Source organism: Lineus longissimus, chromosome 8 (assembly GCF_910592395.1).
Source record: "Lineus longissimus chromosome 8, tnLinLong1.2, whole genome shotgun sequence".
Taxonomy (NCBI): domain Eukaryota; kingdom Metazoa; phylum Nemertea; class Pilidiophora; order Heteronemertea; family Lineidae; genus Lineus; species Lineus longissimus.
In genome coordinates this window covers 7766693-7780861 of record NC_088315.1, presented here as the reverse complement: position 1 = coordinate 7780861, position 14169 = coordinate 7766693, and the positions used below count along the sequence as shown (strand labels likewise).

General features: G+C 43.4%; 2 protein-coding genes across 2 annotated transcripts; both read right to left on the bottom strand.

Annotated features, from left to right (window-relative positions):
* Positions 1-362: 362 nt before the first annotated feature.
* On the bottom strand, positions 363-4231 carry LOC135492346 (opioid growth factor receptor-like protein 1). Its single transcript, XM_064778758.1, has 7 exons — positions 4047-4231; positions 3623-3682; positions 3183-3255; positions 2849-2927; positions 1652-1718; positions 1333-1481; positions 363-1233 (listed from the first exon to the last, which is right to left on the bottom strand). Exons 1-7 carry the CDS (start codon positions 4131-4133, stop codon positions 951-953), a joined length of 798 nt encoding a protein of 265 aa, XP_064634828.1. The 5' UTR covers positions 4134-4231; the 3' UTR covers positions 363-950.
* A 999-nt stretch (positions 4232-5230) lies between these two features.
* LOC135492451 (uncharacterized) lies at positions 5231-12021 on the bottom strand. The gene is made up of 2 exons (XM_064778950.1): positions 11836-12021; positions 5231-11354 (listed from the first exon to the last, which is right to left on the bottom strand). Exon 2 carries the CDS (start codon positions 11214-11216, stop codon positions 5838-5840), a length of 5379 nt encoding a protein of 1792 aa, XP_064635020.1. The 5' UTR covers positions 11217-11354; positions 11836-12021; the 3' UTR covers positions 5231-5837.
* Positions 12022-14169: the final 2148 nt, after the last annotated feature.

The window sequence follows — 14169 nt, the reverse complement described above, 5'->3', positions numbered from 1 at the left end:
ACAACCAGAAGAAATATCATAGAGGGCATAGATTTCTTTCGTTGCACCTGGTGACTATTGCCTGTTCAGGCCAAATACTCCATCAAAATGAACATGGGGAGTGTGATGGACCTCCCTCCTAGCTAAAGACAGAGTAATTAGGTCAAAAACCTCAACTGAGACATAAACATATCAGGACAACGTGAAATGGGGGAGTACCATCTGGTACGATACACCAGACTCCAGCCTTGCCATGACCAAACGTACACAGCTTTACTGCACAACCGACCAGTTGCAATTATCTGACAGTATGTCAGACGGCCTTGATATTGGTATTCTTGGAGAAATAAATTTAAGAACTAATTTTTTTTTACAATTTTTTTTTCAACAACTGTGTAAAAATAATACTATAAGTTACGAGGAAAGATAGCACAATATTACTTACTTCCAAATCCACTAGTATTGACTATGCATTCATTATGCAAAAATACTTAAACTTGAAAACCCCCTGCTTATTCAACTTATTTTAGGAGGACTCACTCTATTTGCATCTAGAAATTAGAACGTATCACAGCCGACAACTAATATCACACCAAACAGAGAGCAAATTACAAAAGGGCAGTTAATGATTTAAAGCAGCGGGCTAATGAATCCGGGCAAGTGCTGCTGCAGGGACAAAAATACATGTGAAGGAACACAGGTGTTCAGGCAGGAGCAGAGGGGACAATTTGGCCATCTTCAGTTAACTAATATGCGAAGTGAGGGCACTGGGCCATGTTAGATTCAGCACTAAATATATTCCTCGTACAAGCTTGAATAGTTTTGATGTACTGTGAGAGAGGAGAGACCCCTATAGGCAACTTTGTGTAGCTTTATCTTGCCTACCTAGCTGCTGTCTTTAGAGTCCCTTTAAACATTGTGTAGCTATAAGACAACAAGATTATCAATTTAGCCATCGAAAACAAGTCACATTAAGGTGTATCATATTCACTCGAACTATCAGATACCTCATGATAGACAGGTTTTTGCTTCTTTTCGTATTCATTATAAAGTCCCATCAATCGTTGTCGCTCTTGATTCTCCTTTACACATCCGATCCAATATGTTCCTAAACTGTCCCTGATATTCGGTAGCGAGGCATCAACGAAGGCGGCACGGAGAAGAAACTCCAACCATGGCACCTGATATTTCTCTAACTCGAATTCGCCGAGGAACTTCAGTATGCGTGTGATCCTCAAGTGGTTGTGGGTTGATCTGAAAGAGACGCAAACATTTTGAATAGCGATCATGACAGGCATTCCAGCAATAATCTAATACGGCTACAACACTGGTAATACTGATAATGATGAATACCTGTTTAAATGCGCAAATCTCTCCTCCCAGTTTGGAGCTTTTTCTACTTCTCCTGTTTCCTCATCTACCAGTTTCATTCCATAGAAATCCAACATGAGTTTAAAGGAAACGATCAGTCGCCTACGTGCCTTCTTGTCCTTTAGAATTGTCTAGAAAGAAAGGACAACATCAGGGACAGGATAAGACAGCTTTCAAGGAGAAGACGCTGAGTAAGGCCCTGTCAATGGAGAAGCACTATTTAAGAATCAAATTTTAAATGCTTGATAAAGTATCAACATTTTCGTAACGAGACAAGAAAAAGTAATTCAGGAGAGCATACCTTAGTTTCATGTTTCATAAGCTCCTGACAGTGAAAATTCATACCTTTCTCCCTGATTGGGAACAACCTGTAAACATTAACAAGAGGCCCAAGGGCCTGGCGCTCAGCTGAAATATATGAACATGGAAAGTACCCGATAGATCTCTTTCAACCTCAGTTTTGTCAATATATCAGGCAAACATACCAAAGTAAAAAGACTTTTAAATGGTGACAAATATGCCACTTATTAGTCAAATCTAAGTGCCTGAGCCAGGCTGACCTTGAAAAGTAGGTCAAATAGAAAGCCCATGTGATATCATGTAAAGGAGACTTATTGTACACCAACCATAAAATTCATGTCACTCTGGATACAGCAAAGGCTTTAAAATAGAAAAAAAAACCAAGATGGCCGCCCACCAAATTATTCAAAAAAGTAAAGAAAATGTATTTACAAGTGAAAAAAGTAAAAATTAAAAAAAAAAAAAATTGACCCGAAGTGGGATTGGAACCCACAACCTTCAGAGTCATACAAGAGCGGGAAATTCAAATCAAGCTTAAACTAGGTCAACACAGATTTTGGCTCAGTAACGCCAACTGGTGGTATCAATCAAAACTACTCTTAGTAGTTTCAAGACCTACATGCATGCGGTCCTTTTCAACTTTATTTCAAGCTTCTATCTGCTTGAATAAAGCGCCAAAAAATTGTTTTGTGATTTAGGCTTTTTGCCCCCTGGTGGCCAAACTGTTAATCCTGCCGGACCCACACTTGGTCTATTCAGGAGTCCTGAAGGGTCTAAATGGCTTATAGGGAAAATCTATCGCCTATCCGCCATAGTTTTGAAACGTGCCTGTTTAACGGACAGACAGACAGACAGACAGACAGACAGACACACATTCATTCTACCATTTACTCATATGAATAGCTCAGCTTGTCAGCTGAGCTAAAAAGATAATAAGTACAACAAAGCAATGTACTCGTGATGCAGAGACAGTCCCCATGCAGACCTGTAGGGGAACCTAAGAGTAACATGGTGCTCAAAATGTGCGGTGTCTGGGGCCACTGGTAATGTGACACACTTCTGTCCAGCTAGGAGTCAGTAGCACAACTAATGTCAGATGACATCAGTTTTTCAAGGAGGTCAACTTGTAAGTCTCAAATATCACATAAAAGGTTATACATCTTGAACGAAGCAGAAAGCTTTACATTAACCAACTTACCATTGTATAAATCCATGATGTCTCTCTAGAAGATTATAATCACCAAACCATAATTTGTGGATCTCATCTATTTTGTCTCCTGAAAAGTGATGAGATTAAGAAATGTAGACAATCAAGACTAGTTAAAAGGGAGACTACACCAAGGCCGGGGGGGGGGGGGCAGCTGCTGATTGGGAACGGCTCAGGTGAAATAGTTTTTAGCAGCATGAACCCTGAGCTGTGAATTCAACTGACAAGTTTCCACGAGATCTTTTCATGCATGTATTTTTATTGAAAACAACGAACAAAATCTAACACTATAATGCAATTTTTCAATTTTACCAAATCATCTTACCGGAAGGTCTCGATTCAATCTGATTTGTGTAAAAGAGGACATTTAAATTTGCCTTTGAATCATCTTTTTTGCCCTGAAAAAGATGGAAGATGATTCAGTCATCAGTGGTTACACATAAAGGAAAAAACAACTTGATAACATGGTTTTCATCCTTTGCCTTTGAATCATCTTTTTTGCCCTGAAAAAGATGGAAGATGATTCAGTCATCAGTGGTTACACATAAAGGAAAAAACAACTTGATAACATGGTTTTCATCCTTGAAGGCCTGTCGATCACCATATGTGATGGCAGATTTTAGCAAATATTTAAAGACAGGAGCATTGGTGAGCTCATCTGAAGTTCAATTTCCCCCTGTGGTCTGCAGCCATCCTTATACCAAACTTAAAGTATTTTTTTTCTAAACTGGGAAATGATTTCCAATTTGTGCTGGTTTGACTTACCACATATCCTTGGCGATATTCCTTCAAATCTTCTTCTATCCACTGGCGCCTAGAGATTGGCTAAAATATACAAAATTTGATTGAAAGAGGAGAATAATTTCAATAATACAGAACAGTCCAGCCAGTCACTGTCTTACACCCAGCCAGTTAACTACCAGTCCCGTCCGATTGATTTAAGGGGTGTACATGTATGATGTACATCTCTCGAATTACGGTTCGCAATCTAACATGTATAACGTCACTGCATAAATTGTCTTACAGTGTACTATACTTTTCTGCACTTGAGCTAACTTAAAGGTATAATTGATTGGTTTGACAACTTTGGCCAGTTGTTCATTTGACAAGTCACCATGCCATGCATTGCATGCATACTCATATACTGGACACTCAAACAGATTAATCTTCTTCTATCTCTGCGACTCACTTTGTATTTGACAGGAAAATAACTGACAATGTCTTGATGCCGACGTTTCCGGCCGCCGCGCCCTTCATTCTTGTTACTGCTCATCATGGTTTCAACTTGATTTACATTCAAGACAATTATGAGAAAAGGGAAGAAATTTGATGCAAATTTGACAGGAATCAAGTCTACTTCCGGGTTCGTATATCATAAATTGCTACCTCGACAAGTACCGCACGAATTGCGGTTGCTTGGCTCCCTGACATTTTCGCCCCCAGTCGTTTCGCTCCAAATCGAAGTCGTTTCGCTCCCTTGGACTTTTTGTCGGGGATTGAGAAAGTACCCCGTTGTTGCGGCTTTAAAAATGTACTCAAACTTTCATTGAGAATAGAGGCGTCTTTATTCTGGATAAGGACCTCGTATCGTGAGGAGTATAGTACACATCGATGAGGCTGACGTAAAAGACTGAAAGACACGAATAATCAACAATCAAAACCTTACAAAACTCTGTAATGTTCCAGGATCAGAACATAAAAAATAAAATACAAATGTATGCACAGATTCGTACAATCTACTACCAGTTAACAGTTTGTCCCTAAATAGTGGATGTGGCTGTTAGTGTTGTCAAAACATCATACTCAAAACACCGTGCATATCAAGATCCCGGAGTCATCTTTTACAAAAGGGTCGCCATGGGACCTGAGGCACCCAGACTCAACTTCACGAACAATACCTGTTGGCCGGACAGATTTGTCTTAGCACAAAAATACACGGGCATCCGTACAGTGTCGCCACCTAGAGGCGTCTAAAGACAACCACAAACACATGGGTGAGCAAAAGTCGTGGGACACCGCCACATAAAAGTGACCTAAGTTACATAACTTGGGGATAACAGGGTCCTAACATAGTTTCCAGGGGTTCTATACATCTTTATCTTTATAGTTACCTTTATCCCGTCTGACAAGGCCTCGAAACTTTCACCGCAAAGGCGGACAAAAGAGGACAACTGCGTCCTAAACTTTGACAATTAAAATTCAATGGAGTTGGGCGGAAGCTGAGACAGCAGCGCCGCCACCCAAGCGCGCGAAAACTAAGGCGCCAAATTCAAATTTCTTCAGGACGCACTTGGCGGCCGTCACATGCCTCTCCTAAACTGTTGCCCAAAACAGTTTACAAACACTATACAATTCACCTCACAAAGTCAAAAAAAAAAAACAAACAAACAAAAAAAAAACAAAAAACTTTTGAAATCAGAACCAAAACAGTGACCATTAAAAACACAGGTCAGCTTTAAACATATCAAGTGAACCTCAAATTCCACGGTTCAGCTTTAAACTTTGCTGAAATGACCTTAAAACAGAAAGTCAGTCAAACTAAACTTACAGACACATTCAACTTTTCACTCTGCTATCTAAGCAACTAGGAAATTCAAATTTCCACTATGAAACCGAAACTTTTCCAACTTTCTTGCTCATAATGCTTCAAAAACCCCTCTTAAGCATCACAAACATGTACAGTACACAAATACACTATCTTAATTACACGCAGGTAAAAATTCAAAATACAGAGAAGTGCAAACATCATGTTTTTTAGAAAAATGTCTATTTGCTCCCACGAGCAATCTTTACATATAAGCACCAGTTGCTTCAAATTAGCAACCTGTACCAAGGGGGAAGAGAAATCACACAGTCATAGGAAACAAAATAACTGTCAGATTTCTCTCATCCCAGTCAAGACTAACTCATACATGGAGCACAATCCATGACCCAGGTCCTGGAGCCCAAAAACCAGAACCCGGCCCACGAAAAGGCTCAACTACTCCAGAGTTTCACTCTCCTCAACAGGATTGTCCCGGTTCTTTACCAGGAGGATCAACTTATGTACTGGTCTATCCAACAGGGATTTGGTTTTCCCAACAAAAATTTCAACCTTTCTGACCAACTTGTCCTGACTAGGACACACCTTTGTAACACGAGCCAGAGGCCATGCGCATCTAGGCTGGCCCTCTTCTACGAGCATTACAACATCACCAGGCTCAAGATTTCTCTGCTGGCTGAGCCATTTCTTCCTAGGCTGCAGCATTACCAAAAATTCGCCACGCCAACGCTCCCAAAATTGGTTAGCAAGAGCCTGTACACAACGCCACCTTTTCTTAGAGTATATGTCCTGTTTAACGAACTTGCCCGGCGGTGGCTTCACCACCTGAGATTTCAGGGTAAGCAGCTGAATTGGTGACAGGGGCTCTAGGTCCGCAGAAGTGGAATCTACAACTGTTAACGGGCGCGAGTTAACTATGTACTCAACCTCGCAGAGTAATGTACGTAACAACTCGTCATCAAGCTGAGCTCCTGTGCCCATGAGCAGAGCAGACAACACCTTACGCGCTGCGCCAATCATTCGTTCCCATACACCGCCCATGTGACTGCTCACAGGAAAGTTCATTTCGAAATCAACCCAGTCACAATCGTCTTTCAGCAACTCATGCTTGATCTTATCGCGATCCATTTCCTGCAACGCTGCTAACAATTGATTCTGTCCACCTACGAAGTTCGAACCACGATCGCATCGCAAAAATCGGATTTTGCCACGTCTACTCACACATCGGCGGTACGCATTGAGAAATGAATCTGTGGTCAATTGATTTGCGGTCTCGATATGAATCGCACGACTGGCCAGACACGTGAACATAACACCCCAACGCTTGGGTTCGCTACGACCGGACTTGACAGTGAAAGGGCCAAATAGATCAACGGCAGCATAGCTGAAGGGGGCGGCTGGCTCCAAGCGGTCGGTAGGCAGGTCAGACATTTTTTGAACACAGGGGTTTCCCCGAAGCTTTCTACAACACACACAGCCCATGATGAACTTAGCAACTATCGACCGGGCATTTACAATCCAAAACCCAGCCTGTCTGATACTGTTTAACGTCATTCCTCTACCGGAATGACCAACCTTCTGGTGGAAACGTTTAACTATCAAGCTAGCCAAGTGACAAGTACGCGGAATCAAGACTGGATGCTTGACTTCATATGACATGGATGATCGACTCAGGCGACCACCAACTCTAATAATCCCCTTATCATCCAGGAAGGGATCCAATGGCGCAATTTTGCTGCCAGCTTTGACAGCAGATCTAGTCCCTTTGCTCAGGGATGCTAGCTCTTCAGGATACGCCTTACCTTGGACTAACCTTATTATCTGATCCTCTGCCTGCTTCAGGTCATCAGTAGTGACTGGAGGACAAGTGTCAGGATCCTTGTTCTTCAATTTCCTGGCATACTTCATGCTCACAGCCATGGCCCTCTTCAGTTTCAACAGAGAGGAGAAGTTGGCGAACCTGCTTTCCATGTCAGGCACCTCTGGTACAGGAACAACATCTGTCTTGAACACGAACTTCTTCAGCTCAGGGTCATCTTTCACCACTGGACATTCAGGAAGGGTCGGCACTGGTCCTGAAACGAGAAATTCTGGGCCCTGCCACCAAAGGCGGCTAGCTGAAAGCTCAGAAACATTCATGCCACGTGATGCTATGTCAGCAGGATTCTGCGCAGTGTCAACATGTCTCCAATTGGCTATGTTAGTCAAGTCTCTAATTTCCTGCACCCTATTTGCAACAAAAATGTGAAAATTTCTGCTTTCATTATTCACATAGCCAAGCACAACCATGCTATCAGTATAGTAGAAATGTTCTATCTGGTCATAATCTAGTTCTTTGCCAAGGAACTTACCAACCCTAGCTGACAGGAGTGCCGCAGTTAACTCCAGCCTGGGAATTGTCACAGCTTTGGCAGGAGTAACCCTCGACTTGGCCATCACCAGAGAAGTAGTGCAGTTACCGGTAGCGTCTTCAAGCCGAACATAACTGCACTGACCATACCCAGAGAAGCAAGCATCACTGAAATGATGTAGCTCGACATTAGTCACCGGCCCTTCAAGCGTGCCAGCCCGATAACACCTAGGAATGGAAACCTTGGGCAATTCTAGCAGCTCGGTCCTCCATCTTTCCCACTCGTTCCTTACATTGTCAGGAAGAGGGTCGTCCCAGGAAGAACCACTCAAACACAACTCCTTCAGAATTCGTTTTCCTGTAAGTATGAAAGGCGATATTAGACCAAGGGGATCATAGATGGAACTGACGGTGGATAACAAGCCACGTCTGGTCAATGGCTTGTCTTTGATCTCCACCCTAAATCGTAGCATGTCAGATTCAACACACCACACAACTCCTAGAGTCTTTTCAACAGGTAGTTGAGTATTACCAAGCTCAAGACATTGGAGGTTCTCTGACAAGTATTGATTGGGAATATGTTTCAACACCTCTTTATTGTTGCAAAGTATCTTGTGAAGGGTGAACCCTCCCTTCCCAGCCATACTCACAGAGCCCAAAGCTAGGCTAATAGCCTGACTTGTTGTCAAAACGGAGGTGGCCCCATCATCTACATAGAAATTCCTGTTAAAGAAAGTCGCCACCTGGGGCTCGTAGTCGTCCTTGAATCTCTCAGCTGTTGCCTTTAGGGCATAGTTTGCGCAATTTGCAGACGAGGTCGCGCCAAATAGATGCACAGTACACCTGTAATCAACTGGCTCCTTGCTGACATCGCCGTCCTCCCACCACAGAAATCGCAAATAATTTCTGTGGCGGGGGGGCACGACCACCTGTAGAAACATACCCTGGACATCACACGTGAATGCCACTTCTTCCTTCCTGAAGCGGGCCAGGACACCGACAAGATTGTTTATTAAATCCGGTCCCCGGAGCAAATGGCCATTTAATGCCTCTCCTTGATAGGACGCGGCGCAATCAAACACGACCCTATACTTACCCTCCTTGTGAGGATGTGAGACCATGTGATGGGGAATGTACCATACAGAACCATTGTCCAGATCTAATTCGTTTTCTGGCACTCTCTCAGCCTGGCCGGCATCTATGAGCTTACTCATGAATTTCACATATTCTTCACCATACTTAGCATCCTTTCTAATCCTCGCCTTGAGACTCTGCGTACGCTTCATAGCCATCACTCGGTTGTTGGGAAGTCTCACCTGATCCTCACGAAACGGGAGGGGAATTTCAAAGTGTCCATCATCACGGAGTTTGATGCCACTGGAAACCTTTTCAATGAACAACCTGTCTTCAACAGATAGAGAATGAGAATCAACATCATTAGTATCGGCAAAGTCTTGGCCGAGTACCTGCAAAATATCAGAGGGGTTAATTTCTTTTGTACGAGTTCTGTACACGAAACGATCTTGTGAATTAGCAAGCCTTGACCCTAATTTATCCATCCTGCCAACCACGCCCCAACCTAGCGCCGTTTTAACACCATACGGATCATCTTCTCCCCCAGCGACAATCTGCCTTGGCCTGATGGCGCGCGCGCAATTTTGACCGATCAACATGCCAATCTCGATATCCTCACGGTATGGCATAATCTTAGGTGCCACCCCTTTGAGGTGGCGCCACTGTTTCGCGCTGGTTTGACGTGGTATCTGTGAGCGGCAGGCACCGATGCCTTTACGCGAAAAGACTACAGGGAGGCTTATTTTTGCAGATTCACCAAAACCCCGGACCATGAGGCCTGTCACCCGCTCAGCTGGCACAACACCTTCTGCCAACACTGTGTTGATTTTGAGATAGGTGCTATCACCTCTCTTATCAATGCCCTCCAGCACTGACTCAGATACGAAACAAGTGTCAGATTGATCATCCAACAATGTATAAACCAACACCTCCCGCGAGGGGTCGTCTACATGATACACATACACTGGCACAATCATAGTGTGCAGACATTCTGAGCCCACATCACTTGACTCTGTACAATGCACAGTAGATTCAACAGGTTTGAAAGAGTCGTCGTGAAGAAGCGTGGGGTGGGCACGAGAGCAGGTTTTGCATTTATGCTTGCTTTTGCAGTCCCTAACCCGATGACCCCATTTAAGGCACCCCAGGCACAACCCATGCTTCTTTACGGCTTCCTTTCTATCACTAAGAGACATATTCTTGAATTTCACACATGAGTCAATTGCATGAGTGTTGTCCTTTGGACAGAGCACACACTTTGTTGGCCCTGTGGCCTTTTCAGTTATAGTTTCTGTTCCGGTAGCGAAGCTGGATCTCTGCGCAGGTTTCACACTAACAACGGATTTGGTAGGTGCGCTGGACGACCTATCCAGGATTGGATTTGACATGATTCGCGCGTGTTTCTTTACAAACTGTACAAGTCTGGAAAATGGTGGATATGAGTCGTTCACAACCTGGCCGGACCCGTCACTATCAGCTCCAAATCTCCATTTATCCACAACTGTGAGCCACCTTTCTTGCATAAAACGAGGTAACTTGTCTATCACACGGCGTTGCTCAATCGCGTCATTCAAAATACTCAGATTTGACAAACTGGTCATAGCCGTCTCACACTCGCACAAGAAATCCGATAGCTCCTGCATGCCTTTACCGTCACCAGGCTTGACTGACGGCCACTTGTCTAAGCGATTACGAAAGTTCTCAGACAACTTCAACCGATCTCCGAAACGCTCTTCGAGAATCTGCTTTGCCTTAGCATATGCTTCACAGGTGTTCAAATCAAGCAGGCCTTTAATGCAACGCTTTGCATCTCCTGCAGTGTAACGACCGAGATAGTACAATCTGTCCATAGCTGATGGGTATCTGCCCTCAACCAACACATTAAATGAATTTTTCCAGGATGGATACGAAAAGATGTCGCCTTTGAAAACTTCCGGTTCCTTTTTAGGAAGTCCTTCCCCCCGCCGCACCAACACATCGGCGAGAGTCGATATTGCCTTCGAAAGATCAAAGCCACTGTCAGCGGACTTCTCATGATTAGTTGGACTGGGGTCCCTAGCAGGCAAAACAGGAGGCGTCCTGCATTGCGGAGGATCAATGCCAGTATTTATATCCACGGCATGAGCTGTAGCCTCTGCAGTGGGCATAGTGCATCTCGCCTTGCTACATGTGGCTTCAACGGAGGAGAAATTTGGCTGTGGCGGAATGGGCGTCGACGCCCAACGAGAGGAAATCCAGTCCCTCGATGCTCTCTGCCGACTATCTGACAGTGCTTGCAACTGCGTCTGCATATGCTGCAGTTCATCAGCCAATCTCCTACTCTCCTGTTGGAGAAACATCGTAGTCTGCCTGTCAGCAGCATCCGCCAAAAGATCGAGTCCTCTTCGGTGCATTACGTCGGGAAAGTCTTTTACTGTTGCGGCTTTAAAAATGTACTCAAACTTTCATTGAGAATAGAGGCGTCTTTATTCTGGATAAGGACCTCGTATCGTGAGGAGTATAGTACACATCGATGAGGCTGACGTAAAAGACTGAAAGACACGAATAATCAACAATCAAAACCTTACAAAACTCTGTAATGTTCCAGGATCAGAACATAAAAAATAAAATACAAATGTATGCACAGATTCGTACAATCTACTACCAGTTAACAGTTTGTCCCTAAATAGTGGATGTGGCTGTTAGTGTTGTCAAAACATCATACTCAAAACACCGTGCATATCAAGATCCCGGAGTCATCTTTTACAAAAGGGTCGCCATGGGACCTGAGGCACCCAGACTCAACTTCACGAACAATACCTGTTGGCCGGACAGATTTGTCTTAGCACAAAAATACACGGGCATCCGTACAGTGTCGCCACCTAGAGGCGTCTAAAGACAACCACAAACACATGGGTGAGCAAAAGTCGTGGGACACCGCCACATAAAAGTGACCTAAGTTACATAACTTGGGGATAACAGGGTCCTAACATAGTTTCCAGGGGTTCTATACATCTTTATCTTTATAGTTACCTTTATCCCGTCTGACAAGGCCTCGAAACTTTCACCGCAAAGGCGGACAAAAGAGGACAACTGCGTCCTAAACTTTGACAATTAAAATTCAATGGAGTTGGGCGGAAGCTGAGACAGCAGCGCCGCCACCCAAGCGCGCGAAAACTAAGGCGCCAAATTCAAATTTCTTCAGGACGCACTTGGCGGCCGTCACACCCGTGGAAGTACAAGTGGCAAAGTAGATGTGCTTTCAAGGGTTGTCAAATATACATAGAAGATATCGTTTGGTCATCTGCTGTCTGATCTTTGGCAGGTCACTTGTCTTTCATCCTTTATCATTGGTCGGTCATCAAGAGTGTGATCCTGGGCAAGTCTATCTTCTCTTGCAGTCATATGGCAGGTCACTTGTGAGATCTGGGACTTATTTTGGGAGGTTTTTTTTGGTCTAGACATCAGTCATAAGCCCGGGTCATAAGCATCCATCTTTTGAAAAAAACTTTGAGGAAATCGGCTCAATATTTTTTTCGCACAGCGGTCCAAAAGGACAGTGATATGGAGTGAAGACTTGTTAAATGAGTCTTGTCTAATTATTGATGGTTACATCTACAGTCATGCTAAGGAATCCAGGAGTTGATGTTCGCTGTTCGCTTCTCTGGCCCTTACCACATTAGCTGGGTAAAGTTGCTTACCTTACTTGGGGCAAGTCACCCCGGGACTCACTTTACCCCAAATTACCTTATTCCACTACTGGATTTCAGTTAGTGTCTTGAACTTTTCTAGTGTCAGATGGGATTACTTTATTCAACGAAGCTTTTTCTGGATACAATTTTCTTGCTATATTTTGGTTCTAAACGGTATCATATAAAATAAACCAAATAACTAAATTGGTCCTTTATATTTTTCATAAAAATATTAATAAAACGTTATTATTATTTCTGAGTTGTAGTCAGTTCTTTCAATATGTCCAGTGTGTTCTAAAAAACTGTTTCCTTTTTTTGAACGCCATGTGGCCACCTGCTGGGCAGTCAACTGATGATGCTAACGATGATGATGATGATGGAATGATGAAAGTATATAACCTTGCATTACATTACAGATTCACCAAATATGTAGTTTCTACAGATGTCACTGCAACAGCCTTCAGAAGTTGACATGTGGAAGTAAAGTTAGCCCCAAACCTCCTAATTATGAGCCAGTCCCTCTTATCCCTGCCACTTGTCCCTCTGATTGTGACAGTGTTTGTGGTTGTGACTTTGTGTTGATGGGTTGTCATTCCGAAAGACGTTTATTTTATGGCCAGTTATAAACGTTCTGGTGTGACACTTAATATAGTCCCTAGTCTTGTGTCCCTGTCGCACCCATGTGAAAGGATTTTCAGTTCTCCATCACGGCATGAGTGAGAAAGAGAATGTTGTCCCCATGCTCATCCCAAAGCTGTGTCTTGAAGACGAAGTCGTCACAGTGTCGGGACAGGACAGTAGCTGACGCTTCGCCCGACAACACACGCAACTACTATGTTGACAAGTAAAGCTATTGAGAAAACGGCCCCTCAGAATATTGAAGTTTTGGGGGCTAAGATGTTCAGTGGATGGGGTGGCGCCGATGACCAAAAAAATAGAGCTAAGTAGCGCGACGATTATGCATACTTTGGTCAAATTAGGGAGTGGTCGTATTTCTGAATAGGTATTCAAAGCTGTTCATAAACCATGATTCATTACTTCTAATAGACTTGTTAATAGGCATAGGCCTATTATTTCTTTCAACTGATATTTGGATGGATGAGATACCCGCATGGCTTTCATTGTGGTAACAGATGGGAGTCACATGGATGAAAGTGATTCGCGTGTGTCTATCGAGTTACCTCATGATGTTCGTTACAAAATAACTACCTCTGATTGGTCAATGACATGGTGCAGGGTCACATGATATGATTCGGGTGTGTCCAGCGAGTTACCTCATGATGTTCGTTACAAAATAACTACCTCTGATTGGTCAATGATATGGTGCAGGGTCGCATGATATGACGTCAGAAGACATAGGCCAACGTGGCAAACAACGAACCCTGGATCTTTGGCGGCCATCAACTTCTTGAACACAAAATGCCGATTTCTCACACATTTTGTCGAAGAATATCAATAAATTCTGGTAAGCGTTTATAATTATTTTATTTATTTACGACTTGACGTGAAGTACATCCATGTCTTCACCATTATCAAGGTGAAAGTTGACGTCTTTCCAACATAAGCCTTCTCAAAAATGCTTCACGAGGGTGTCTCGGTAAGACGAAGAATCCCGACTCTCTCCAAACTTCGATAGAGAAGCATTGTCACAACTTTTACTATGAAGGACGTACGC